The 27,901-nt window shown below is 38.8% G+C and overlaps 1 protein-coding gene and 1 long non-coding RNA gene across 4 annotated transcripts; one reads left to right on the top strand and one right to left on the bottom strand.

Moving 5' to 3' along the window:
* The first annotated feature begins 9 nt into the window (after positions 1–9).
* Positions 10–26,922, top strand: LOC124403198 (SH2B adapter protein 2). 3 transcript variants are annotated; one of them, XM_046876845.1, is made up of 9 exons: positions 10–344; positions 11,290–12,184; positions 16,199–16,300; positions 16,956–17,047; positions 17,948–18,048; positions 18,392–18,553; positions 19,294–19,496; positions 22,468–22,639; positions 24,536–26,922. In XM_046876845.1, the coding sequence occupies exons 2-9, from the start codon at positions 11,321–11,323 to the stop codon at positions 24,820–24,822; spliced, it is 1,983 nt and encodes a 660-aa protein (XP_046732801.1). In that variant the 5' UTR covers positions 10–344; positions 11,290–11,320; the 3' UTR covers positions 24,823–26,922. The 3 variants fall into 3 exon arrangements, with proteins under 3 accessions (XP_046732801.1, XP_046732800.1, XP_046732802.1); XM_046876844.1 differs by having other exon boundaries at positions 10–349; XM_046876846.1 differs by lacking the exon at positions 24,536–26,922 and adding an exon at positions 22,965–23,203 and having other exon boundaries at positions 10–349.
* Positions 9,625–11,275, bottom strand: LOC124403199. Its single transcript, XR_006928856.1, has 2 exons — positions 10,973–11,275; positions 9,625–10,587 (listed from the first exon to the last, which is right to left on the bottom strand). It is a non-coding gene; the product is annotated as an uncharacterized LOC124403199 (long non-coding RNA).
* Positions 26,923–27,901: the final 979 nt, after the last annotated feature.

Here is a 27,901-nt window from a genome sequence, read left to right as displayed (position 1 = left end):
AGCCTGAAATCGAGGAGGTCCTGGAGAAAGAGCACGCGCCTGGTTTTGGTGCACGGCTCCTTTAAGACGCAACGGAGGAGCCTCGGAGCGCAGCGCCTTCTTCTCCCCCAACACCACCACCAAGACCACCATCAATCCGGTTCGTGCGTCTCCGACCGAGTGACCTGAAGATCCTGTAGGCTGTTTGTCCACGCAGTCTTGCGTCCACCTTCTTCTCCTGCTCTGTCGTATTTCAGGAGAGCGCCTGTTTGGACGAGGTGTTCATGATGATGATGATGGTGTTTTGAAGAACGCGGTGTGAAGGTTTGCCGGCTGCAGCGGTCATGCACTGAGTCGGATCCGAGGTGAGGTGAGCATTAGGGTGGGATTGAACGCTTGTTCTAAACCGCATATATTCCGAATATTCGATTAATCAGCCCGCGGCTCCGCAAGCACGAGCCATGGATGGTGAAGTGGAGCAGATGTTGGGGCTCAGGTGGGACTGTAGAGGTGTCGGCGTTTCTCTGAAAGATTTAATAAACCTCTGGAAATCTCCGTTTATTTGATAATCGGATTAATCGACTTTTAAATTATTATTTTTATTTTGTTTTGCACTCAGTTTAGTGTCATCAGGGATGAAGGTGTACAAAAGCATGGGATAAAGGCGTAGTGGGGGTCAGTATAGATGGAGCTCAAGCTGCACTTACAGTACATGTTATTCCTGGGAATTCCGACTAATAATAGGAATACACTGAGATTATCTATCTATCTATCTATCTATCTATCTATCTATCTATCTATCTATCTATCTATGATACAAAGAGAAGTTTCAGAGAGAAAAAGAGAGAGGGAGAGGTTTCATTCATGAAAGAAGAAGCACATCAGTGAAAATCCTGCCTGCTGGAAGTGTGTGTGTGTGTGTGTGTGTGTGTGTGTGTGTGTGTGTGTGTTTGTGATCGTCGTTTAAATAAACTCCAAACTATAAATTAACCTTTTCTTTGTAAACTATCTATCTATCTGTCTGTCTGTCTGTCTGTCTGTCTGTCTGTGTGTGTGTGTGTGTGTGTGTGTGTGTGTGTGTGTGTCTCTGTCCCAAAGCATGTCAATAAGGCAATGCCTGGTTATGAGCGTTAGAGATGCTCAGTGTTGCCAAGTGCTAAAAACTTCCCCTTCACAAAGGGGAAATTTTTTTTTTTTAAACTCTCGCAATGGGTGATGTGAGGTCATAATGGATGAAAACATATCGAGGCAGAGCTCGTCAGAAATCCAGACCTTTGTATAAATGTGTGAGTGAAGCTATAAAACAAGTATTGGATCATATTTTTATGACCACAGCATATTCCACAGTGTCTCGTTCTGTCAGAAGGAAAGGTGAAGTGGGGTTGGTGGAAATGGTGCACTGATGGAAATAGAAATAGGAATAGCTCAGGGGTTAAGATGTTGAACTTCTGATCAAAAGGTTGTAAGTTTAAATCCCACTAAGCTAGCACTGTTGGTCCCTTGAGAAAAGCTCTTAACCGTCAACTGCTCAGTTGCAGAAATGAGATAATTGCAAGTCTCTTTGGATAAGGGTTTAATCCCCAGTGCTGAAAATGTAAATGAGCTGCACTTGCATGTTGGATCGGAAAATTCCGGATAAAACTCGGAATAACCGCATTACCATGAGATTATCGAATATTTTTTTTGAAGATGATTCAAACAGACGTATGTAACTTTAGCTGTAAAATTAAAACAACAGAAAATTCACAGCGTCTTGTTCTTGTTCTGTTCTTGTTCTAAAACCTTTTAATTTCTATAGTAGCATCTTATTCACTTTCTATGGCAGACAGCCTGGTTTTACTAAAGCCTCAGTTAGGAGGTGTTTATTTATCATGAATGGATGGAGTCTACAGTGTCAGTGCTTCGTAAAAGTCGGTTTTCCAGCACGAGAAAGCTGTCAGGATGATGGTTTTTGCATTTTTTAAAATGAATTTCAGAAAGAGAAAGGGATTATAGCTGCTATAATATAAGCTATAACAGGAAATAACTTGCCTTGGTGGTTTTTACAGCATAAATCTAAATAATAAATGGGATAATTGGATAAATATAGCGATAAATGCTTTAAAAAATGCACGACATGTCATTCATTAATAAATGAAAGTATCCATGGCAAACTGTTGTGGTATCAAGGGATCGAAACACTTCAGGGCCTGCTGACATTGGAAAATAAAACCCACAGCTTTGTAGTAGCATCAAAAACATTGCTTTTTATTAAGTTTGCATCGCACATAATGCCATTGTTGATTACCGATAACAGGGATGTATTTTGTTATATTTGGAGGTTGTGATTTACACACTTGTATATAAATCAGCGTATGAGGCTGTACTTTTACATCCGTCTGGAAAACAATAATAGCACCCATTTACATATTGCAGCCTTCTGACCTCAACAAGAAACAAGTATATGTCGAATTGCCTTTTTTTTTTTTTTTGCTTGGCAGAAAAACAAATCTGTTGCTTTGATGAGTCAGGCATCGCACCCTCTACATCTCCGGAGCGACTGTATTGATCTTGAGATGGACAAGGAAGGTGAACTGATCTGATTTCTGTGTCTCTGGCTTTTGGTTTTTCTGGTTGGAGATCAGAAAAGACCTGATACTATTACTGCTGTTGTGTGATGGCACCAGAAAAAGTGCAAAAGAAAAAACAGATTAGAATCATGATTTGAACATGTCCTTAATATTTATTTTTTTGGATGCAGAACTTGTATTTGGTGTGTGTGTGTGTGTGTGTGTGTGTGTGTGTGTGTGTGTGTGTGTGTATTAGGGGGGGTATAGGGTTGCTATCATGTGTGTGTGTTACGGTAACCAAGATGCGTCCACCCTAAAGACCAGAGCTAAACTTAGAAACCATGCTGGAGTTAAAATCCTGTAGTGTTTTGCATACTACTAGGGATCTTCTCTCTTCCGATTACACACTCCGAGTAGCGGTGTGTTCGATAGGGTACAATTGCATTCCAGAATCGCATTCCAGTATGTCTGTGTGTTCAACTAATGAACACAGAATGCAACACAAACTATTACAATAATCCAAGGTTTATGTCTGTGAATTAATGTGCTGTTTAAAAGCCGTTTCGTATTGTCATGCAACCGTAAAAATCTGGCCCGGCTGGTTGGTTGATAGTAAACACACCTTCATTTGATAAACACAAAGGCGATGCTAGTACTGGAGTCTTGATTTAGATTGTTGTTTAAACTGAGATTAGCATGCTAGTGCTAAGATCAGGAAGAGCTGAATAGTGGCGAACAGTCATGAAGTGAATGTAATTTGTTACTGTTTTTTAGTTGCTTTTTTGCGTATCTGTAGTTTACTGAAGTATTGTCATTCAGGGAAACTTTAACTTCACTACATTTCAAAGTCAAATATTGTACTTTTTACTCAACCTAATTTTGCTAAATCAGTCGTTGCTTTTTACTGAGTGGAGAAAACGTAACTGCTCAAGCACACAGCAATCCACCAATCAGGTGAGAGCATGCGCTCTGTTTGAACTTGTTTTGTTTGGCAGTATCTACTTAAAGTATCATGAACATACATCAGTTCAACAACAAGCAGAACATTTTTTCAGAGGAATAAATGATGGAAGAAAATCTTGACTCGAACTTTAAAACCATTAAAAAATCGTCGTACTTTGAATACTTAAGTACACTTGAATACCTAACAGAGCCATGTGCATTTTAAGTACTAGTTCAGGGGGTGCCAATACTTATGTAACTAATGTAGTTTCTCTTATTTTTTTGTTTTCTAAAAATTTCTGATTAATGTGCACTTCATATTTGAATTTCCATATTAAGGGACTTTCGATCTTTCAAAACTTAACTAGAAATATAGCCTGGTCATCTCTCTGAAACTTGCTGCCTCAGGGGAAATTGAGACACACGCATACACACACACACACACGCGCGCGCACACACACACACACACACACACACACACACACACACTATGAGATCGTCTTTGCAGCAATCAAGGATATCAGCTTGCAGAAATGTATTCAGCAGACATGCAGACTGCTGCATTCTGTTTATGAAACTGGTAATGCCCATTTCTGTGACCTTCTGAGGGTCATGGCTGATCTCAGATCAGCAACAGGAACAGGAGGTCGTGTGGCTGCACTCAGCACTTATATGTGTGGACTGTTGCCAGGTCAGTAAATGTTCAGTAGCAGTAATGATGAACTCTGGATTCTTCATTACCCCCCCCTTAACTTCACATGGCTCTGTTTACACACACACACACACACACACACACACACACACAAATACATTGTTTTAGCAGCTGGGATCGAGTATAAAAACAAGTTTCTCTCTTTCTTCCTGTTCTCTTGATTGTTATACACTTTGACTGGAATAATAGATTTTCCTTACGTTCCCGCTGTGTAAAATTCCCAGATCACCGCACCGTACGCTATAAATCACACACAGCCGCAGCTGCATAAACTCTTAACATCTCATCTTCTGTGTCGGTGACTGGAAAGTCATGAGTTCAAATATTAAACTGGTTTAACTCAGGGTTCTTCTATCACTAAGGCTTCCAGGAGCATGTTTCCAGACTTACAAACCATCCATTGTCAAGTCTTTCCGTATCTACACATAACAGGATTGAAAGTAGTTCAACAGATATATGATTGTGTAACTGATAACTGAAAATTACTTTGTTCATATTGCCTGTCACACACACACTATATGGACAGAAGTTTGTAGACACCTGACCACATGAATGTACAGTATGTACATTCTTTATGAATATCCTATTTCATCTTTAGTCCCCATTTGCTCTTATAATCACCTCCATTCTCCTGGGATTTGAAATTTGAAATGGATTTTCATAAATAATATAAAAAACAATTTCAAATGACTTTAAAAAAGGTAAACATTGTACAAACTCAGGCACACACCAAAATAATAATATATAATATATAATATATAATAATAATAAAACCTAAACATTGCATTTATGTCGTACAACTTTCAAGTTTCAGCCTAACTACAACTCAGGCATGACATAATCCTTCTCCTGTCTTCTTGGGGGGCTTTGAGGCTTTGTGGCTTTTGTAAGAGTCCTACGCTCCATGCATACAGAGAGAAGGAATTTGTTTCGGAGAAAGAATAAATCCCACACACTACTGATTTCTGAAAACTTTTTTTATTTGGTATGTAGATATGTTTTGACACAGTTATTTGTACTGACGCACCACCTGCATGGGAATTAACTGGGACCGGGATTTACACCTTCAGGTCACAAGCTCAGAATCTGAACCGCTGAGGCAGAGCTGCTACTTGCTTGTTTATGCTTTACATGAAGCATTATTGGAGAATAGTAAGCGATGACTGGAAATTCCCTCATTAAATGCAATTAAAAATGAATAAATGGTGTTTTGTAAATATATAAAAATTGTACTTGATGTCAAATTGCTAAGGATAAGGATTGTGTGTGTGTGTGTGTGTGTGTGTGTGTGTGTGTGTGTGTGTGTGTGTGTGTGTCCAGCTGTCACTGTACTGATCCTCTTAACCTCCAACCTCAGTGTAAAGTCCTTCTGAAGACAGTTGTCCTACAATCTTGTTGTTTTTTCCACGCCGGTTTATTACACGCTGATGTGTAGACAGCATTTAAAACTCCTGAGTGTGATTAAGACAATACAAATGTATTGGTAGCCAAAATCTTGTTCTTCCCAGAAGAGTGGAGATTATAATAACAGTAAATAAGGACTACATGTGGAATGGGATGTTCAAAAAGCACATACCAATCTTATGGTCAGATGTCCATAAACTTTTGTCCATTTAGTGAATGTGTTTTTGATTTTTTTATTTGTTTTTAAGGAGTGCGAGTACTAGTATGACCTTCTTGTTTAACCATACAGCTACTGTATATGTGTCACATTGATCATTATACATAAAGTAAAACTGTCTTTCTAGACTGGAACAAAAGTAAGAATTATTATATGTACATTTTTTATTATTATAATATTACACACAATTATTTATATATACATTTTTATACATTATATATACATTTGAGATAAAACTTTGATTAATAGTGTAATTTAAAACATCAAAAGGAAGTTAAAATATAAATATCTTAAAAATTCAAAAGCTACAGTAGGTAATTAATTGAATTTTAAATAACCTTTTTCCTTCATTTAATGCAAATTTATTCATTTATTTATATTATATAAAAAACTTTCAGACCACAACTTTTACTGCTGAATCAGAATCTGAATGAGAGGGTTTTATTGCCAAGCTTGCTATAAAAAAAAAGCAATATAATAATATAAGTGGAAATAATTGTATACAGTAATCCCCCGCTTTACCGTGGTTCAAATCTCGCACCCACGGTTTATCGCGGAATTGCTTTTGCCACATAACTCATTTGTTTCGGTCTCGCGGAGGCCCAAAACTTATAGGGAATTGTTTTTATGGAGTTTTATGTGGAAATAATGAAATGTATTAATAAAAAATATAATTATTAATTATAAAATGTTAATACGGTACAGTACTGTATACATAAAACGGCATTTTTTGGGGTGGCGTCCGTTTATTGCGGTTTTTCGTTTACCGCGGGATAAACGGGGGATTTCTGCATAATGAAATAAAATAAGTCCTTTGCACTATTCATGAATCTGTCCCATTGCATGTCATTCCATTGGTAACTTCAGGTGGAGATCTTTTATAGTGTTGATGTTTTACCTTAGTCTGGAAACATAAATATAAAGAATATAAAGAATATAAAATATGTCTGTCCAGATGGTTTAATCAGTTATTTACATCCAGATAACAGGTTAAAAAGGGATGATCTTGATGGTGTCAGCACATTTATGTGCTTTTTTATTTCAAATAGTATTTCATGTTTTTTTTAGACTAAATAAAAGCAGGATTACTGATGATGTACAGGTGTAATATTTAATACAAGCCTTCTGATTGATATACTGTAGACTGTAGATCTGAAAGCTCCTCAGGGGAAGCTTATGGTTATTAATGTGAGCTGCTGGATTGTAGAGTGTTGGACACTCTTTCTGTCTCTTTTCTCCCTGTGTCTTAATGTTTCGTTTGTCTCTCTGTATGCCTAGTCCTCTCTGTTTCTCACTGTCTGTCTGTCTCTCTCTCTCTGTTGTTTGTCACACCTTTGTCCCCTTTGCTTGGCTTTTTTGTCTCACCATGTCTCTCTCTCTATGTATCATTGTTTCTCTCTGTTTTTCCTCTTTCTCCATTTCTCTTTGTTTCTGTATCCCTGTCTCTGTTTCTTTCTAAATGTGTTTCTCTTTAGCTCTGTTTCTTTCTCAATCTTTCTCGCTGTTTCACTCTGGTTTTCTTTGACTCAGTTTCTCTCTCTTTCTGTCTGTCTCTGTTTCTCTCTGAGTCTGTCTCTTTCTGTTTCTTTCTGTCTCTTTTTCTTTCTGACTCTGTCTCTTTCTGTTTCCTTCTGTCTCTGTTTCTAATTGAATGTGCATACATTTGCATACTTAATTATACAATAAAATATATTTTATAAGAAATATATTTTTTAATGCAATTTAAGTATAAATTTAATAATAATCAGAGATTTTAATAATGACTGACCAAAATTGTTAATTATTAAATTGTTAAAAATGGTTAAGGCTCAGGGTTATTAATCGGAAGGTCGGGGGTTCAAACCCCAGCAATGGCAAGCTGCCACTGTTCTACCCTTGAGCAAAGCCCTTAACCTTCTCTTCTCCAGGGCTGCTATATCAATGTCCACCATGTTCTCTGACCCAGTTTCCTAACAAGCTGGGATCTATGAAGAAAGAATTTCACTGTGCTTCAGTGTATATGCGACAAGTAAAAAGCCTCTTCTTCCACTAGTGTGTATTTAGTAGAAATTATATGCAGTTCTGTCAGATTTGTGGCATTGTATACTGAGAAAGTCTAGATGCTCAGAAAGTCTGAATCAGTGACAATTTGTCTCACACTGTCTCAATTTAGACTGAGCTCTACTTTTTCTCCTTCGTCCTTGTGTTTAAGATTTTCATTATAGCAATGCTGATGCTTGTAAAACTCAACATGGAGCCTAGTTAGCCAGGCGTATAGATTCAAACTAAACCCAAAACTAAACCATGGGATCAAAAGGATTTGAAACTAATGCTAAGCAGGTATAATGTTCATTTCTGTCATTTCTTTTTAACAGTACCCCTCATTCAGAAGATATTATTAAATAAATTAAATAGCAAGAAAATCAGTGTGCTAGTTTGTATGCAAATTGAGTTATGCTAAAAGCCAGCTAGTCACATGAGCATTTTAGAGGACATTTCTTTTTTTGTCCATGTCCCTCCTAATCTGAACAGGAGTCTAGCTTTAGCTGTGTGCTGACTATCTGAAAATGTTTGTGTTTTCCTTCCTGTTCTCATTTGGCTCTTGTATCTGCTCAGACCTGAGGGATGGTGTTGCCATTTTAAGCATATCTGGATGTAAACATGTCGGTAAGTAGGCTGAACAGCTCTGTTTAGAAGAATAGAATAGCTTTTATTTGGCACTTATACATTACAGCACAGTGAAATTTGTTCTTCGCATATCCCATCTTGCTTAGAAGCTGGGGTCAGCCATGATACGGCGCCCCTGGAACACAGAGGGTTAAGGGCCTTGCTCAAGGGCCCAAGAGTGGCAGCTTGGCGGGGCTTGAACTCCTGAACTTCCGCTCAGTAACCCAGCACCTTAACCACTGAGCTACCACTCCCCTGTTGTCACTAATTTTAGGAAATAGGCTGAAAGCTACTGCAAATGAATAGGAAGCAAACAGGAAATGACTGAAAATGCAAACAGCAAGTGTGTGGCTGAAGTGGAAGATGATGATTTGGAATGAATAATTTGTTTCCAGGATTTGTATGGAGGGCAGGAATATTGTTAAACACATGAATTAGTAGTAGCCACTAGTAGTGTCTTTATCCTCATTGTGCAGAGTACATGTAGAGTGCAGAGCCAACAAAATGCAGTTGGCATCAAACCTGAAGTGCTATACAGAGATCATGAGGTAATTATAGTTATATAGTAATGTACAAAAAGGCACATGTAGACAATTAAGTAGATTGCAAGTAAAATGGTCATGCAAATGGCAAGACAACGGAGTGCAACATTTATATTGTACAATACGTTTTTTTTTTGGGGGTCGGAGATTTTCAGAAACTGTTGTTGCGACAGTGAAGACTCCTGTAGTGTTTGCCAGAACTTATTCAAATTTCTTCTTGTTGCCATCATTCCATCAGTAATTAGTTGGCATTGAGGAGATTCTACAGTGACACCACAGCATTGATCAGAACAAAACTCTTCTGCTTTTTCATTAATACACCTGAGAACATTTTGGAACAAACGTCTCATTAGTGACATTATTACGATTATAAGAAACTGCTTTATCATTCTAAAAAAAGAAATTGATAAATTTCCACTATCATTGAACATTCAGTATTAATCTAAATTAAATATTTAACTTGCATTTGTGGGCAAATTATAAAAAAAAAAAACATTTAAAAGCTAGCCAGTTAAAAGCTACAGTGTGCTGCCCAGACTTCAGTGGTTGCTAATGTAATATAATAACATGTGATGGGCTAGTTTAATAGTTAGCGTTATCACAGAGTATAGGAAATTCACAACAGACTTGATGTTCTATCATATACATTTTTTTAACATAATTATCTTGAGGTGTCTGCATGTTCTGCTAGGAGGAAACATATATGATGGCTTCTCAACCCAATGGAAAAGCCAGAGTTTCCATTAACCCCCACCCCAAAGTTTCCTCCATACGTCATTACTGACCAATTGCTATAAAGGTTGAATGGTCCTTGGACATTGTGTGGCTTCTACAAACTGTTCATGGCCATTTCACTATCTAAAGAGTTTTTCCAACGAGTCTAAGCGTTTTCAGAAAACATAAGTAGGCCTCAGAGATGCACCTGACCACCACTGACCTAGATTAACGTTTCAGATCTGTACGATAATATAAACTGTGACTACTCAAACATGTAAGTCAGGCTATATAGAGGCATTGCCTCATTGTCCATGCAACACTTTGAAAGTAAATTTGAAACGTCTGAACCATTAGTTAGATTTAAAATTGTAACAACGGGTCCATTTAGCTCTTGTGGCATTACCAGATTGCAAGCCTCAGGTTTTGGTGAGAGTGTTTTGGAAGTAAACGTTGCTTGCAAACTCTTTTGAGAAACCCTACTTGGAAATGAGCTGAGCACATTGGCAGCATCTCACAAACGGACTAAAAATAAAGCGGCATTTGGAACACACACGTGATGACATGATAAATGGGGTCCGGTTTGGCCTCGGCTGCATTCTCCAAAAAAAGTGAAGCCCCAGATGAAAGCTGAAAGGGAGAGAATAATGCAAGAGGGTGGGGAAAAAAAGAGAGGGGGGGCACAACTGGTATAATTTGCATAGAAGGGTTGTTTCAATAGTGCAGAGAGAAAAAGAGAAGGGGGGTGTTGGAGGGAGATGACAGAGAAAAGCTTGATGCTGGTTGGAGATAATAGAATGTGTTGGTTTTTCTTGACACCACAAAACCACAAAGAGGGCTTATCTGTAATACAATGAGGTTGGCAGCAGTGCTTGGCGAGGCCTGTGGGAGATGGAGAGATGGAGAGAGGGAGAGAGAGAGAGAGAGAGAGAGAGAGAGAGAGAGAGAGAGAGAGAGAGAGAGAGAGAGAGTCTCAATGAGTCTCAGTCTCAATGTGGTGGGAAGTGGCTGCTTGTCAGCTTCATTTAGGAAAGAAAGCGCTGGCAGAGTTACACCTCTGTTCCTCAACACATTCTTCCTTTTCACTTACATTGGGGGAAAAAAAAGTAGGCCAGGGGATTATTTCTGCATCACTTGTTATTTGTCATGTATTTTAGAAGAAATAGTTGGTCAGACTATACCAATGTTTGGTAATTTTTGCATGTTCATTCAAAGCTTTCGTTTATCTTACCCCTGTTCCATGCCGTGGCCTGGCACTTATATATACCTTTTCTTATTTATGCTTCAGCACACTCCAATCCTCTATGGCTGATAGTGAAAGCAGACCAGTGTCATTCTTCGTTCAGTTCCAGGCACCCGTTTTCACTAGCAGCACACTGCAGCAGTCTTTCTTTTAAACAAACCCTTTTTCTTTCTTTTTTGTAAACTGTTAAACAAGCACAGTGATGACTAACCAATCGTCAGCCTCGTCCATCCCAAGACCAACCCCTGTTCAAATTCCTCTTCTCTTTCTTACTTCATTCTCGGTGTCCTTCTCTTCTTCGGCAGGATGTCTGACCCTTTCTTTCTCTTTCTGTCCCGCAGTGCACTGCCAGGGTGTTGGCATGGCCCAGGGATGAATGGTGAAGAGGCACCCAGCAGCCCGGAGCTCTCCTCGTGCCCGCTGCCCGACTGGAAGGAGTTCTGCGAGTTGCATGCTCGTGCCTCTGCTGCCGACTTCGCCCACAAGTTCCGTCGATTTGTCACAGAGAATCCATGCTACGACTCTCCGGGAGCTGACGCCAACTTCTCACGTCACTTTGCGCGTCACTTCCTGGACTGCTTTACTGCTGCTCTAAATCAAGCTCATCAACCCGGGTCGCCTGGGGCTTCCTTAGCTCCCAAGTACGCAATCGCACCCTTTGCAGGGATTCAGGGCTGCCCACTTCCCTCCTACAACCACGAGTTCTTCCAGCGCCGAAAAGACACAGGGGCCTCAAGTGAATCGCTGGACAGCATGGACAGTGGAGGAGGTGGAGCCTCTGCAAGTTCCACCCTCCATGGGCACAGGGTGACCACGCTGGGCCAGTCACGAAGCTCTGAGGATGTTTCCATGGGTCACTCGAAGGCCCGTTTTAAGAAGGGCTTCTCGTTGAGGAACATGAGCCTATGTGTAGTAGATGGGGTGCGGGAGATCTGGCAACGCCGGGCACCTCCTGAACTAGACACAGTAGGCACCGGTGTCAGGAAGTCAAATGGAGTAGAAGCAGGTGGACATGAGCGCTGGAGCCAGAAGCTGAGGTTGTCACGGGGCTTGCAGGGTAACCGTGTTGAGCTTCTGGAGATTCAAAGAGAGGGCACTCTGCGCTACATGGTGGCAGATGATACTAACTGTATGGGCACTGCGCAGTGGCAGAAGTGCAGATTGCTGCTCAGGAAAACAAGAACCAGCTCGGAAGGAGGCGAAAAGTTCCTGCTTGAGTTTTATGTACCGCCAAAGGTAGGAGCATAGCTGCATTTTGGATAATATCCACATTCTAGATGTTGATTCTGCACATAACATCCCATAAACCAATAAATTATGTCTAAATTCCGCAATGTATTTGCTAATGCCTAGAAGGATATGCAATAGCTACAGGTAGAAACGTAGCTGCTAGTTCTATAGTCAGTATTGTAGAGGCTAGCCTTTAGCTTAATAACACAGTCCCTATATTTATCACAGAAATGGTAAATAAACTACTAAAATTGTATAGAAACATCTCTACACTTTACACAGATATGCATGTGAGTTGGAAGTTCACCCTAAGTTCTTTTGCTATTTCTTATCGCTAGCTGGTTAGCTAACTTCGAAAGAACATGTTTACATTTGGGGACAGACGATACGAGTTGGACGGCCAGTGTACTTCATCATATTCTGTGAAAAGGCTTAAAACCTCTTTATTAGTAAAATTTCAGAGTAATTAGCAGGTTGTTTAAAATTGATTCTGATGATATATTCCTTATCAAATATGCAAAACTCTATTTATGAAAAAACACATTTGAATGTAACAACCCAAATATCGATGAATGGAATGTGTTCAGAGGGGCTTTATTTACCCTTCACAATATCATATATATGATCCTGTACTAAAGAATAAGGACACACACACATACTGACATGCACACACCTAAATCCACTGTCAGTACACAAACTGCAGAAATGTGAGGCCAGCTCTGCTGAGTGTGTGTAAATTTGCCAGCTGGTATAGGATCCGGTTCTGAGCCAAGACTTGGCTTTGTTTCAGCTGGCACTAGCATGCCACTGCACTGCATCCTGATTTGGGTGTGTGCCTCCTCATTCCTCTGGGTGAAGAGGGCCGAGTATAGGGCAACATGAGTCCTTTGGTGTAAATGCTGCCTTAAATTACGCTTCCTCCGATTATCTTTGCATTTGTTTTGTCCAAGCTGTTGTGTAAGAAGCATGGAGTTCTGTGCTAATGTCCACATGCAGCACGATACCTGCAGTGCCCACTAACGGTAAACTGCAGTTTAGGCCAAAGGTTTACACGTCCATTCAATCACACTGAAAACAAAAACAAATTTAACGTTTAAAGTTGCCTTTGGAAAGACTCCCTAAAAAGTTATTGCAGTATTAGAAAAAAAAATTTAAATCTCCATTTACTGAAAATGACATCAAATTCCTTTATACCACAATTCTGTGGAACTCTCTGATATCATCATAATCACGAATATTGAAACAGGAACTTGCATTTTTTTTCCCGGTTAACACACGCTGTCTGTGAATATACAGTCATTGGAAAAACAAAGTACAGTGCAACCTCGATACTCGCGTTCCATGACCCCTCGCGAGTAACAAAAATCGCGAGGTTTTGACTCTCCATTTGACGGTTCCTTTTTCAAGGGGAATTTTTATTATTTTATTATTTTATTTATTAGTACAAACTCTGTTTTGAAATGTTACTCCAAACTTTCGAACCATTCGCGGCTTTTTGCGAATCAGATTTTTCAGCAATCGAAAAGTTGCTAACTATCGAGGTCACAAGTGTCAAGGTCGTGAGTATCGAGGTTCCACTGTATACCCTATCAGCCCCTATCAGGGCCCAAATGGCTTTCCATATACAGCCATTCTTTTTCCCCAAAAAGTAAACCAGCATTCAGAAACCAAGCGGGTAAAAATAACTACAAATGTCTTACTTCCACAATATTTCAGAGACTAATTAGAAACCAGTGGTTAATAATAATATGCATAAAATTAGTCAATTGCTAAGAAGTGTGAGTGTGACTACCTCTATAAAAGTTGAACTTTTGGTAGGTTGCTGTTCTGGAGCACTTAAGTGTGTGTCTACATCAACCATGACCACAGAGAAGCCATTGCTACTGCTCATCAATAATGGAAGGGTTATAAGGCCATTTCCAAATAATTTGAATTCACCATTCTAAAATAGGATCTAATGTTTATGATTGTTCTTTAAACACCTACCAATTAATACAGTTCCCAGGATTTGGCATTCCAACAAAGTTGAAGCTCAGACACGGTCAAGGTTAAAAACAATAACAAAAGAATTTTGTGAACAACAGGCTTTTGTTAGCACACATGTTCATGAGAGGACAATCAGAAAAATACTAAAAGTAAGAAAAGTATGTTGAACCTCTGTTTAAAGTGAGTTGAATTTCTACCCTGCACGTTCATCAATCACGTCACAAAGTGTAACTAGCAAATACCGAAATGTGTTTATACAGTAGCTAGCCAGACAGTAAATCAGATATGCTAAATATCTGGCTAGCTACTAGTAGAAATTAAACTCAATTCACATTAATTTTGGTTGTTTTAACCAAAATAGTCTCGCAAGATTTTGTTTTTAAATTTGAAAGGAAATAGGAAAAGTTTTTTCCTATTAATTGACATTAATTACCAAATATTCCCATTGGTTCCCATATTTTCCTGTTAATTCTCATGAAAGATTTGCAGTCTTGAAAATTCCTGGAATTTCGCAACCCTAATCGAGACATTGAGATGCTGTGGAAAGATCTTTAGAGAGCTCTGAAACGAATGCACTTAAACATCTAAGAACGTGTTACAAAGAAAAGGGAGAAAATATGAGTCCTTTTAACTACAGAAAATCATTAATTAATATATATATATATATATATCAAATATTTCTACCCGGTTGTTTTTCCGGGGAATCAATCCCAGGTTTAAATAGTAGTTTTTTGTAGGATAGTTCTAAATTTATCCTTATCGACTGCATCAAGTCTGGCATTAATAGAATCTGATCTCAGACTGCCACTTCCTGGTGGCCCTTTTTTAAGGCGTCTTTCTAACGACTTCCTCTTCTTGGCCAAAATGACTTCCTGACAATTTAAAAAAAGAATTTCGGGTCACTGAGGAAGTGGGAGTCTTTCTCATTACGTTTTACAATCCTGAAATGTGTGGAGAAGGAAAACTGTTGGAGTGGAGGAATTTTTGGGTTTGTTGTTGAAATTGGTGTTTTTTTTCCTTTTTTTTTTCTCTGATTCAAACTTAAGAAGAAAATACAGGGTGTGGAACTTGTAAGCCATTATCCTATCCATGTATTCATCTTCAAGTCTGAGCATTTTCAGTTTCACTTCAGCTTTAACTCAACACTCAGACATTCTTATACTGTTTGTGTTAAGATGAATATCTGGAACAACAAAGTTAAACGCTATTTCCCAAGAAGGGCGGCACAATATAAGTATTAGCAGTTTGGTTTATTTTGTTTTTCTCATAGAGCCATAATTACAATTTCATATTTTATTTATTTGTTAAGGTGGAGTCTTATGTAATATATTATTAATATTATAATCTATTATTAATATATGCTGTTATTCTCATTAATACCATATCTTGAATTTTGGTTTATTCATTTAAATTGTATATTTAATATCGTTTTTGAATAAATAATAAATAAATTATTTAAAAATGGGTTAATGGGTTTGATTGTTATATTAAAAATTGGAGTGGTTTTAATGAAAACTGTAATAGGGGTTCTACTGGTAATTTGTTATAGATCGCAAGTTATGTCTAGTGGATAATATTAAGGACTATTTTGTCATCTTGTAGATCACATGGACACCAAATAAACATCCATATCACCCGTTTCTACACTGGGTTCTTTGGTTTGATGGTAATGACTTAATAATGCACTACACAAACACCTAAAGTAATGGAAAACATGTGGTTATGGTTTCAATGGTAAACGGTTGATGATTTGTATTGCTCTTTGTGTGTAGTGGAAACCATTCAAATTATTGTATTATTGTGATGTTTGATATTGTTTTTTTTCCCCCAAAGAGACGATATCAGCCACCATGTCTATTAAAAATGTAATATCTCTTAATCACATGCACCATACATACCAATAACTTGCCTCAGATGTGTGTGTTCCAGCTTGAAACTTATCATGCAAATACAGAATTTAAGTGGTTACAGCTGTTGCTAGTTTTGTCTCTGTATATTGTTTAACTAAAAAAAAATATTTTTTTTTACTTTTAGTCCTCCAAGCCGAAAGTGAGCGTGCCTTTGTCCGCCATTGTGGAAGTGAGGACCACAATGCCTTTGGAGATGCCTGATAAAGACAACACATTTGTGCTCAAGGTAGCATGGCTTTATTCTTCTTTCTCTATGTTCCTTTTGTTTATATGCAACAAGCTACGTCATTTAACAGTATTTATTCTCATAAAACTGTCATCTTGGGCAATAACAGGTTGAACAGGTTAAATTAAATGTATGTAGTTAGGTTATGTTCCACTTCACAAGTTTCTGTTTGTATTTGGAGAACATGCTAACTCGCTCTATACAGTACATGTAGGTTAAATAATGGTTAAATGGCGAAAGAAATACTAAACCAACATGGCTACCATTTCGTACGTTCTAACTCCATGCAAGTCCGTCTGGACTGCGGCTAATTGAAACCGACTTTACCATACGACAAGACAATGACCCGGAACCTCTGTACATTTATATATTTGTTGAAAGGGAATCTTTAAGCCTTTAAACGAAAAAATTGTTGCATATTAGCAAAAGGAACATGGACGTGTCTCTCAAAAACTATAAAAGGTGACTAGTTGTTTCCACATTTTTGAAAGATTTGATTGATTTGTTGATAATAATAATGCTAACACGTTAAAATTAATTATAGTATAAAAATTTATAGTGCTAATGTTGAAACTATCAAGCTGTGTGGTTTTCCTGGTGGTAAATAGTGCTGGGAAACAAGCTTATAAACACCATCCTTTGTGCTCTGCCACAGGTGGAAAATGGAGGCGAGTATATCTTGGAGACCATCGACTCTCTTCAGAAGAACTCCTGGGTTGCTGACATCCAGGACTGCATAGATCCTGGGTAAACAGCGGGGATAAATATTTGCATTTGGAAGGAAGGAATGAGAGAAATGGCGGAGTGGGCACAGGGCACAGCCTTTGATCTTAGCATGTAGCATAGGTTCTGGCAGGTCTTGGTACAGGTTTGGAAAGTAGAAGCCAGTTTTTATGACTGTGTAAATAGTATTGAGTCAGTTCATTGACTAAATGTCCATTGATGTCTGTCACTGTGAAAGTCTGGCTGAGAGGATATTCGGTCTAGTTTTGGTTGGATGTTCTAATTTTAATTCCGTCCCTGATTTAATGTCTTTTCTTGGCTTCTATTAAGTTTCATGGCTTCTGTATGTCAATAGCCATCTAATAATCACTGTCATTGAAATCTAGGCACATATTTTACCTCAGCAAAGGTGTTTATTTCACATCTTTTAAAGAAGAAACCTTGGTTGGTATTGTCTTTACCAAGAATCAAGTCAGAAAACCAAGAAAAATTCAAAATGTTTATTTAATTATTTAAAAAAAAAAAAATCACCCTAAAGATGAGGTAATGTTTTTTATTTATTTATTTTGTAGTCTTATCTAGGCAGTCTTCCTTTACAGATCATTTTGGGTAAAGAGTTTAAAATACTGAAACATGTCACACAGTAATCATCAGTTGTTAAACAGCTACTGTTGCAAAATAGGAATAAACCTATAATTTAGTTGCAGTTTTCCGTTTTAACTTTTGGTAATAACCATCATTTAAAAGGCTAGATCTGGTGATTGGAAAACACTGGAGAAAAGAAACCTGTAGTTTCTTGAACTAGTGGAAAATTTCGCACCATTACCATGCTATAGAATTAATTATCCACTGCAATGTTGGCGTGCAAAAACTGCAATGTTCTGCAAAAGCGTGTAACTAGAAATTGAATGGCGTGTATTTCAGAGATAGCGGTGATGACATCGAGCTTGCGTCATGTCCACACGGCCAACCGTCCAAAGAATTCTCCATGGTGGCCTCCTGCAGCTGTGAACTCCTGTCTGAAGGTGGGTTAGTTCACTTTCTCACACAATACCAAAGGACAATGATTTAAGCACTATGTCTATAAACAGGTGAAATAACAGCCTCTGTTTAAACCCTATATTAACCATATTAACAAACAAAATGTTCTCATTGCCAACACTCAGTCTGCTTTGTAGACATTCAGTATCGAATTGCAGAGTCACAGAGCAGCTCATTATTAACCATCAGACTGAACACAGAGCAAAAATCAATAAACACTATTCCGTTGCAAGCCTTGTGCTTGTCGGAAAGGCGGTCAATAGCCATGTATAAAATAAAGTCTATGCTGACTCCTTACCTGTGGGATTGTTTTATTGCTCCTCTCAGGTGTACACCGGGGCCCTGAGAGGTCTTGTGCTGCAGCCGTCGATCATTACAGCACCTCTACTGTCCGCTGCAGGGAACTACCGTTCACACAGCATCCCTCTCACGTGCCCTTAGAGCGATTCCTGCAGCTGCCAGAGGCTCAGAGTACTAGCCCATCATCAGGTATGCACAAATATGACTTTATAGAATACCAGATGAGTGTGGTGGTCCAAAAACAGCAAATGCAACAGCAAATAAGGCAAAAAAAAAAATACAACACATTCGATAGTAAATACAACCGAGAAAATGAACCCAAACAACAAATCAGAAAATTGAAACAACAAAATGCACACACTGTAAAATATGCAAACAATAAACCACAAGTCAGGCAACGTAACAGTAAAACACATACTAGAAAACGCAAAAAATGTAATCAAAAACTCTAATCAGGATATGTATAAATAACAATAAAACAAACAGAATAACAAAAATCAGAAGACAAACCAGCAAAACCAAAATGCTAATTAAACATAAAAACAAACAAACAGAAAGTGAATTATGCAACAACAAATCAGGAAACAATTTGCACAATGTTGTGGTTGTATTTTCTAATTTGCTGTTGAATTTTGAGCATTTTCTATAGAAAAAAAGCTCAATTTTAAATGTATGAAACTTTTACATTAATATGGCTGAAGTCTTGTTTGGTTTAGGATAGAAGTATCCTTCCTTTTATCCATCTATCCATCTAAATGGCCCTGATGTAACAAACATATTCAGAATTAATGCATGCCCTATAACACAATAATTTATCCACACAAAAATCACTTGATCCAATCAAGAATTTCTTATATTTCCAATTTCAGTAGGTAAAAATAAATGTCTTTCTTCATTCGGTTAAAAAACTATTTCCGTCATGTTTTCAGTTCCCAGTGAACCTCCTGCAGAGTCGGAGGTTGCTGCTACTCTTATTGGTTACCCATGGTTCCATGGGACTCTATCGCGAGTCCGAGCGGCTCAGTTGGTACTGGCCGGTGGAGGTCGAAGCCACGGCCTGTTTGTGATTCGTCAGAGTGAGACGCGGCCGGGAGAATACGTACTCACGTTTAACTTTCAGGGAAAAGCCAAGGTGAGGCTGAATCGCACTGAACAACACAACAAACCAGGATTTACATAGTATTGCATGCACTAATGTATTAAGCTTCACTATATGGACACAAGTTATTGGGACACCTGACTTTTTTTAGCCATGTACGGTCTTCAAAAAAAGAAATTATACCACAAAGTTGTAGACACACAATTTTAAAGGATGATCATGTAGCATTAGATTTTCCATTGACCCAAAATAGGTGACCCACAAAAATGATTTGCTTTACATGGGTTGGAGTAGAAGATCTTGGGTGGTCAACCCTGTTGAGCACTTTGGTGGAATGATCTCACTAAGCACACTCCAAAATCAAGTGGAACATCTTTCTAGAAGAGTGGAGGTTATTCTAAAAGCAAATGGGGACCAAATGTGGAATGCGACATGGTAGCTCAGTGGATAAGATGTTGGACTACTTATTGGAAGGTTATGGGTACAAAACCCAGCACTAACAAGCTGCCCACTGCTGGGCCTTTGAGCAAGGCCCTTACCATCCAATTGCTCAGTTGAGATACACCAAATGTCGTAAATGTCATGAAGCAGGCATCAGTCTTATGATCTTATACACATAGTGTATGTAAAAACTGTGATCAGCAGTGGTAAAAGCTACATCGTGTAACATGAATTTCTGCTCCAAAATGTCTTGCGTTGTGTCACATTTTTGCTCCAATGTTTAAAAAAAAAACATGGAACGAAATCACGTAGAAAATAAACATGGCAATGAAGTGCATAATTCAGTTCAGATTTTAAAAACATCATGATCTGTATAAGGACTTCCTGCACTTCCATTAAACACCTTGTGTTCATACAAATCTTATCATGTTTTGTGAAATGCTTTGCATATATAATAGTTATACAGGCAGAGGGGGTATCAAATTCATTTGAGATATACTGCTGCCTTCTGTGTGAGCATTAATCCGTAGCGGTGGCACGCTGCCACCGCGATCTGGACGAAATCCGATCCTTTTACATCCTGCCGTCCAAGATTCCGCCTTACTCTGGTGTCGCAGTTGGCAACCCGAAGCCTTCTTCTATAGTGCTGCCCTTTTCTCTACATCTGAGAGGGCTTCTCTTTTACTTTCCCTCTTGGTGGTTCTATATGTTAACTGATCTGTCTGTATGTGGAGGTGGAATTTTCCCACTCCGGTCCTATGACCAGAGGTTGTACACCGAATTACGAGGCCAAAGGTGTGTGTATGTGTGTGTGTGTGTATGTCTATGTGGAGTGGAGTGGAGTGGATAATTGTATTTGTACCTAGGGATGGATATACGCTATATACAAAAAGATTTGGGACACTCTTATGTGGTTCTTCCCCAAACTGTTATCACAAAGTTGGGAGCACACAATTGTGTTGGATGTGGTAGCATAGATTTTCCCTCAACATAGAAACAGCTCCTATACAAAAACCCAGCTCTATCACAGTATAGGTTACATGGGTTGGAGTGGAAGATCTCCTGCTATAGAGCTCTGACTTCAACCCTATTGAACACCTTTGGGATGAATGTGAACGCTGACTGCACCCCAGGCCTCCTCACCTCACCTACATCAGTACCTAACTTTACGCACACTCTCTTGTGGTTGAATGAGTGAAAATATCCATAAGCACACTCTAAAATCTAGTGAAACATCTTCCCAGAAGAGTGGAGGTTATTGTAACAACAAATGGGGATTCAGGGTGGAATGGCACATTCAAATAGCATGTACCAGTCTTATGTTCAGGTGTCCACAAATGTTTGTTGATATAGTGTATATATATTATATGTGATACGATATGAACTAGTAAAGCCTTTGGGATTCTTCACAGGCATGCAAAACTGTCCACTCATCATTTTAGATCACCAGTAAGTCGCAAAATGCACAATTTACCTCATTGTTTGAGTGCTAAGCTTGAAAAACTTTGGACCTACTTCTCAAACATGACAAACTCCTGAGACAAAAGCACATTAGTGGTAAGCACATCAAATCAAATTCCTCAAGGCTGAATAGTGTCTGCTCTCTCAGGGTTCTTTCAGGGTTGTTTCAGGGTTCTCGTAGGTTTCTCTGATGATTTTATTAGGGTTTTTTCAGGGTTCTCTCAGGGTTAATTCAGGGTTCTTGTCTGGTTCTCTCAGGGTTATCTTAGATTTCTCTCATAATTTTTTTAGGGTTCTCTTAGGTTTCTCTCAGGGTTTTTTATGGTTCTTTCAGGGTTCTCTTCTCAGGGTTTTTATAGGTGTTTTTAATGGTTTTCTTATGGTTCTTTCAGGGTTTTCTCAGATCCATTAGACAAGATCTAACTTTACTGAAAAATAAGTGAGTATGTAATAAAACATATGGCCTGAAGTATTTTATTCTTATCCCAAAAGCTTTTTTTTTTTTTACCAATGCGAATTTTATTTAAGGCTGTTCATATAAAAAAATTAAAACCATGAAATAAAATGAATTTTTAATAATAATTAAATAATAAAATTATAATAAATATTATAAAATTTGTTATAAATACGTTAGATTAATTATGAAAAAACTGACAAATCCCAGCTGTATCAGAAGTAATATTATGTTTTATTAATATTGTAAAAGATTAAAATGCATTGTCAAAATGTGTTTTTTTTTATATTCCTGCAGCTTATCGGGTAAAATAATGCCTTCAATAATTTTGCATTGGAGTGTTATAAGAAATGTACAATAAATGTGTAAGAAGGAAGTGTGTTTTGCCAAAATTGTGCAATGTGACTGTCCAGTGACTGAAAGCAGTCAACACAATCACATTTTTGGGTGTCACATTGAACAGCCAGCTCCCAGTAAGTTCCTCTTAAGTTTGAGGGAAAACAACTGGAAAGGGACTTCCTGTTATTCACCTCTGCTCTCGTGCACAGTATATTCATGATTACTGTATGCACAATAATAACTAAAACAGTCAGTAAAACCGGTGAGCACTGCAGGAGTGTAATAATGCGTGTGTTTTTGTTTTGGCAGCATCTGCGGTTGTCGGTAAATGAAAATGGCCAGTGTCACGTGCATCACCTCTGGTTCCAGACAGTGTGTGACATGCTGAGGCATTTTCACACTCACCCGATCCCGCTGGAGTCCGGCGGCTCTGCTGACATCACGCTGCGCTCGTACGTGCAAGTGCAGCGTAATAACTCAGGTAATACATGATGACTTTATACGCGTTCACCAGCTTCTATTGTATTGGGTTTAATGGAAACCTTTTAATAGTGTAACAGTCTCTACTGGTCATTTGTTGCCATGTATTGGAGGCATGTTGTATCTAGTGGATACCGTTAAGGATCAGTAGGACACCTTGGGGACCATTAAGACATATACAAGACATTCCAATACATTTCTACAGTGGCTTCTTTGAAATAATGATAATGAATGATGTACACAAACACACTAAAAGAAACCATTGTGTATTGGTTTTAATGGTTAACATGTTCAGTGAGTGGTTTTCTTTTCATTTTTTTCTGCAGGGTCAAAGCTACAGTGAAAGTCATTAGAATTTTATGTCACCGTTATGAAGCTACACAATGTTGCTAGTTTGCCCAGGGGAAGTGGTGGTTCGGGTGCTGGGTTATTGATCGGAAGGATGGGGGTTCAAGCCCTGGTATCGCCATGCTGACACTCTTGGGCCCTTCACTGGGCTGTAATGTGTGTATATATAACAAATAAAGGCAATTCTATTCTAGGTGGCCATTACAAAGCAACTAAACACACATTTTGTTATTTTGACTTTTTCAGTCATATAAGTTTTTTTGTTATTGAAACTGTTACCACAAAATTGGAGGCGCACAATTTTATATATTTGTTTGGTTGTGATAGCAATCAGTTTTCCCTTCACTTGTACTTGACAAGACAAGACCAGACCAGACCAGACCAGACCAGACCAGACCAGACCCCTGTAGACAAAGCCAGTTCTAGGAAGATATATTTTACATGGTTTGGACTGGAAGATCTTGAGTGGCCTTCTGTAGAGCTTTGACCTCAACCCTTTTTGGATGAATTGGAAAGCTGACTGCCCCCCCAGGTCTCCTCATGCCACATCAATATCTGACTTTCCTAACACCCTTCTGTCTGAATCAGTACAAATCTCTAAAAACACGCTTCATAATCTAGTCGAACATCTTCCCAGAAGAGTGGAGTTTTTTATATTAGCAAATGGCAACTAATCTAATGTTTAGATGTCCACAAACTTTTGTCCACATGGTGTATCTAGATGTCAAGTATATACACATATCCCAAACCGCTACCCAGAAAATCCACTATACAGAGTGTAAACACTACACAAGTCATGTCCTGTTGCCTTCTGGACAGCCTTTTCCCACCATCCCCACCGTCTAATATTTGAAAAACAAAATTACAAACAGAAAATTGAGCCGAGAAGCAGGGAAAGCAGATCCTGATGCGGAAAACCGGAGCTCAATGGATGGATGGGTGGGCTTGTCGTTTGACTGGAGGAGCTGAACAGAAACTCGCTGAACCTGTGAAAACGACCCCCTTCTCTCCCTCGCTGTTGCTCTTTCCCGTATCTGTGCCAGTCTGCTTGGAGCAGATGAATGCCCTCCATTGGGCTATGAGGCAGCACAGAGCCCCTCTGTTCTCCTGCAGGTCTTAACATGCTCCATCTCGCACACAAACAAACATAGGGACGTGTCTGCTCATGCTGTTTGTAAAAAGGGGCCATTAATGTGATGGTCTGATTAAAAGAGGTGTGTTTGAGTGGATTTTTTTTTCCACACACACCATTTCCCGGCATCGTTATTGCTAAATGGATTCAGGGACATTCATGGTTAAAACATTTACCTCATTTTCCCCTTCAATTCATTTTGTAGGACTTTTCATGTCATGAAGACATTCTTGGGTTTCTTTATATTAAAATGCCAACCTTTTGTAGGTCTCAATTATAACATTAGGGCAACATTTAGTTTGAAAAATGTCCTTCATAGATATGGAAAAGATCAACAGCCCAAAAGATGTGGCTACACTAATCATATTAAGGTTTAGAAGATCACTCAATAACTAAAAAACCTTGTTTTCCTTGCAGATGTTCCCAACATCGGCACTCCTTCGCGCGAACCTAGCTGCCGAATCGAGGCGGCTCAGGCCAACCTTCATCTTGCCGGGGTCTCACAGCTTCCAGCAACCCCTGTTCATGATGCTCCACTCTCCTCCAGCTCATCTTCCTCCCCCACGGCCCATGGAGGTCTTCGGAGTAGGAGCAACAGCTCGGAAAGACTGCTGGAACTCCCGCCTGCTACCGCGGAGGAGTACAACGACAACGAGGGCACGCGGAGGACCAGAGCCGTGGAGAATCAGTACTCGTTTTACTGATATCCGGCAAAGAGCAAGAGAACAACAGCATTCCTGGAGGGAAAGAAAATCTAATAACGATAGCTTTTTAATATTTTTTCAGTTTTTGCAGTGTTTATTGGCAGCCTTAATGGAAAACTGTACTTCATACGTAGGAGATTTTCAAACTTTAACAGCAGCGTTGAGTTGCTTGGAGTCCCAGAAACTTTTCCTTGTTTCTTCAGGCAACCAAACAGGTGGCTGTTCAAGTAGGATATACTTCTTCAAAAAATCAGACATATTGTACATTCGGTTGCCCTTTGCAGCCAAATACCCCGAACAAAGCTGTTGGTTGAAGAACAATCTACTAAGATCAAAGGTCCTAAAAGCAGCTTTCAAAGACTTCCTACATCCTGTAGTTTCCAGCACAGGATTTGAATTTGAGAAAAGGAATTATCCGAATCTCACAAGGGTATAGATGCATCGTTAAATGCTTCTTAAGAAAGCAATCACACGTTTGATTGTTGTTGTTTTTTTCTAGCAAAATAAGCCATAACTGTAAAAGGAAAGAGCTCCTGTGAGGGCTCATTACGTGACATGGCCGTTGCCTTACAAAGCAGAAGCGTCCAAATGTTTTAGGAGGATGTCAGGGCAAAGATAACTTCCTTGTGAAGAAATATACATTTAATTGTTCATTGAAAAAAAAAATTACATTTAGGTAACCAGCCTCAAAAGCGACAGTGACGTGTTGTTTCCCTGCAGAACAAAAATTCAATCACCACTCATTCTTATCTTCAAGCATCATGGCCACTAGTTTACATTATAATGCAGGCTTTCTTATACAGCTGAATATAAGTATTCAATCCCCTATTCTATATTTTGTAGTGACCTGAAAGGAACCACACAAATTAATCCACAATATTGAAATGGGGGAACATCCATTCATCCATCCATCAATACAATCCATTAGGTTTATTTATTTTTTCTATTGGACCATTGTTGCTTATATAATCCATCCCAGGTAACAATCACACCCTACAGACAATTCAGAGTTGCCAATCAGCTAAAAGTCCATGTCTTTGGAATTAGGGATGAAACCGGAGTACCCTGCAGAAACCCCAAAAGCATGGGACCATGCAAACTTCATGCATATTGAGCAAAGGTGGGATTCAAACCCTGACCTTGGGAGGTGCGAGACAAGCATGCTAACCCCGAAACAAAATCTTAGTCACGTCCATTTTACTTAAAAATGTGGAAAAGGGCTGTGGACACTTCTGTAACATAGGAGTTCAAATTTCATTTAAATACAACGACCCACTTCAGAAATGTACAGCATCATTCATTTCCTTTTTTTTCTTCTTTTCTACAAAAGCCTTTAGTTTACAGTAAAATACACTATTTTCTATCCCTCCCCCAAAAGTAATGAAAGTGAAAGTGATGATTTGGCTGCTATTCAACAACCCAAAGGTCCTGAAGTTCCCTTTCCTGAACATACTACATCCTTTCTTTCTTTCCTTTTTTTTTCTTGCTCGGCGACACGAGCGTCGAGTGTGTGCCGAGTTCGATATCGTACATCTCTTTTCCATAGAGGAAGCTGTCGTGTTGAGACATCTGCCAGCGGTTATCCTCCCACAAGCCATTTCCTGCAGATGCCTCTTGCTCCCACCTTCCTTTTTTTTCCTCTCTCTCTCGTCATTTTTTTAAGGGCTTTTAAGAAGTTAAAAGCTGCTCAGAGAAATCGATTTCCCCAGAGTGCTCCACTTATGTCTGTGAAGCTGTTGATAGAACGTTCCGGACATCCTGTCCTTGAGGCTTTGTGGAGATCGCTTCCCACAGCTTTGACGTAGGGTAAACGCGTCATTCTCCAGAAGTAAAGAGTTTACAATTAACCCAGTAATAAAAATTTTAAAAAGCAATCCTTTTTTTTTTTTTTTGTAAAACGGTGAGCAAATCAAATGTTGGCATTATTTCCTTCTTCTCACACGCGAGTCCATTTCACATTGTACATATGGTTAAAGGCTAGAGTTATAACCTACTAATACATGGTTCTTGGTATTATTCGTCCTGCACAGAGAGATCGTAACTCTGTAAGGACAGTAACTGTATATCAGCGCTGGAGTAATAAAAGAAGTGATTAGTTCATTAATGAGTGGAACTGTGTGATGTGCTGATATCAGCAAATCATTGATGCCTCATATTACAGATATTGTATTTCAAAAAATGTGAAACACAAACTTTTTTTTTTACATTTACGCCATTTGGCAGATACCCATATAACCATGACTCACTCTTGATGCATTTCATGATGCCTCGGCCGCATGTCTCACCTCCATCCACTACCTTCTTAAAGGAACTACTCCGGCCGCTAACACATAATACATTACCGCTGAATTCAAACCCCCAAGCGAGCAAAATGAACAAAAAACAACACAGTGGATTCACGTTTATTATTATATTTAGAAAATACCAGTTTTTATGGTCGTATCATTTTATTTTGTTGTATTTATCCACCACACCTTAAAGGCCGGTCCATGAAAATATTGACATTAATCTGGTCTATGGCGCAAAAAAGGTTCATCTATAGGGTTAAGGGCCGTGCTCAGGGGCCCAGGAGTGACAGCTTGGTGTGGCTGGGATATGAGCTCAAAACCTTTGGATCCAAAGTCCAGCTACCTCCATCTTTTTTCCTCCCAAAACTAGATGAAACAGATGAAACAAGCCGGAATATTATATATATTTACCGTATTCGTCTTCGCTTTACCATCATCGATGACACCTTCAGAAATTTCACTTCAGTCATATACCTGAGCAGATTAACCAGATGATCCTAAACTGCTGTAGAGATGAACTCAAACACGTGATGAACTCAAACAAATGCATTTTTTTCCCCAATGCATTAAAATTCGAGGTTTTCCTCTGACTGTTATGAAGCTCTGAAACTGGAGACTCCTTACCAGAAAACACTAAATATTCACCTCATTACAGAAACATTTTTGAATCGAAAAGCGTTTCGAATCATGTTAGAGTATACGTCGTGTAATTTGTTACCATGGAAACACTATTGTAATAGAAAAAGCTGGAACTGTAGATAGAGCTGCTGTTTTATAAAAATGAACATCGG

This window comes from Silurus meridionalis, chromosome 20 (genome assembly GCF_014805685.1).
Source record: "Silurus meridionalis isolate SWU-2019-XX chromosome 20, ASM1480568v1, whole genome shotgun sequence".
NCBI classification, from domain to species: Eukaryota; Metazoa; Chordata; class Actinopteri; order Siluriformes; family Siluridae; genus Silurus; species Silurus meridionalis.
Note: the sequence above shows the minus strand (reverse complement) of the source record. Positions and strands in the feature narration are given on the sequence as shown.

Coding starts and splice junctions, on each gene's coding strand:
- LOC124403198 (XM_046876845.1), top strand. CDS start 11,321: ATGAATGGTGAAGAGGCACCCAGCAGCCCGGAGCTCTCCTCGTGCCCG. Junction 18,049..18,391: donor CTGTGAACTCCTGTCTGAAG/GTGGGTTAGTTC, acceptor TGCTCCTCTCAG/GTGTACACCGGGGCCCTGAG. Junction 19,497..22,467: donor ACTTTCAGGGAAAAGCCAAG/GTGAGGCTGAAT, acceptor TTGTTTTGGCAG/CATCTGCGGTTGTCGGTAAA.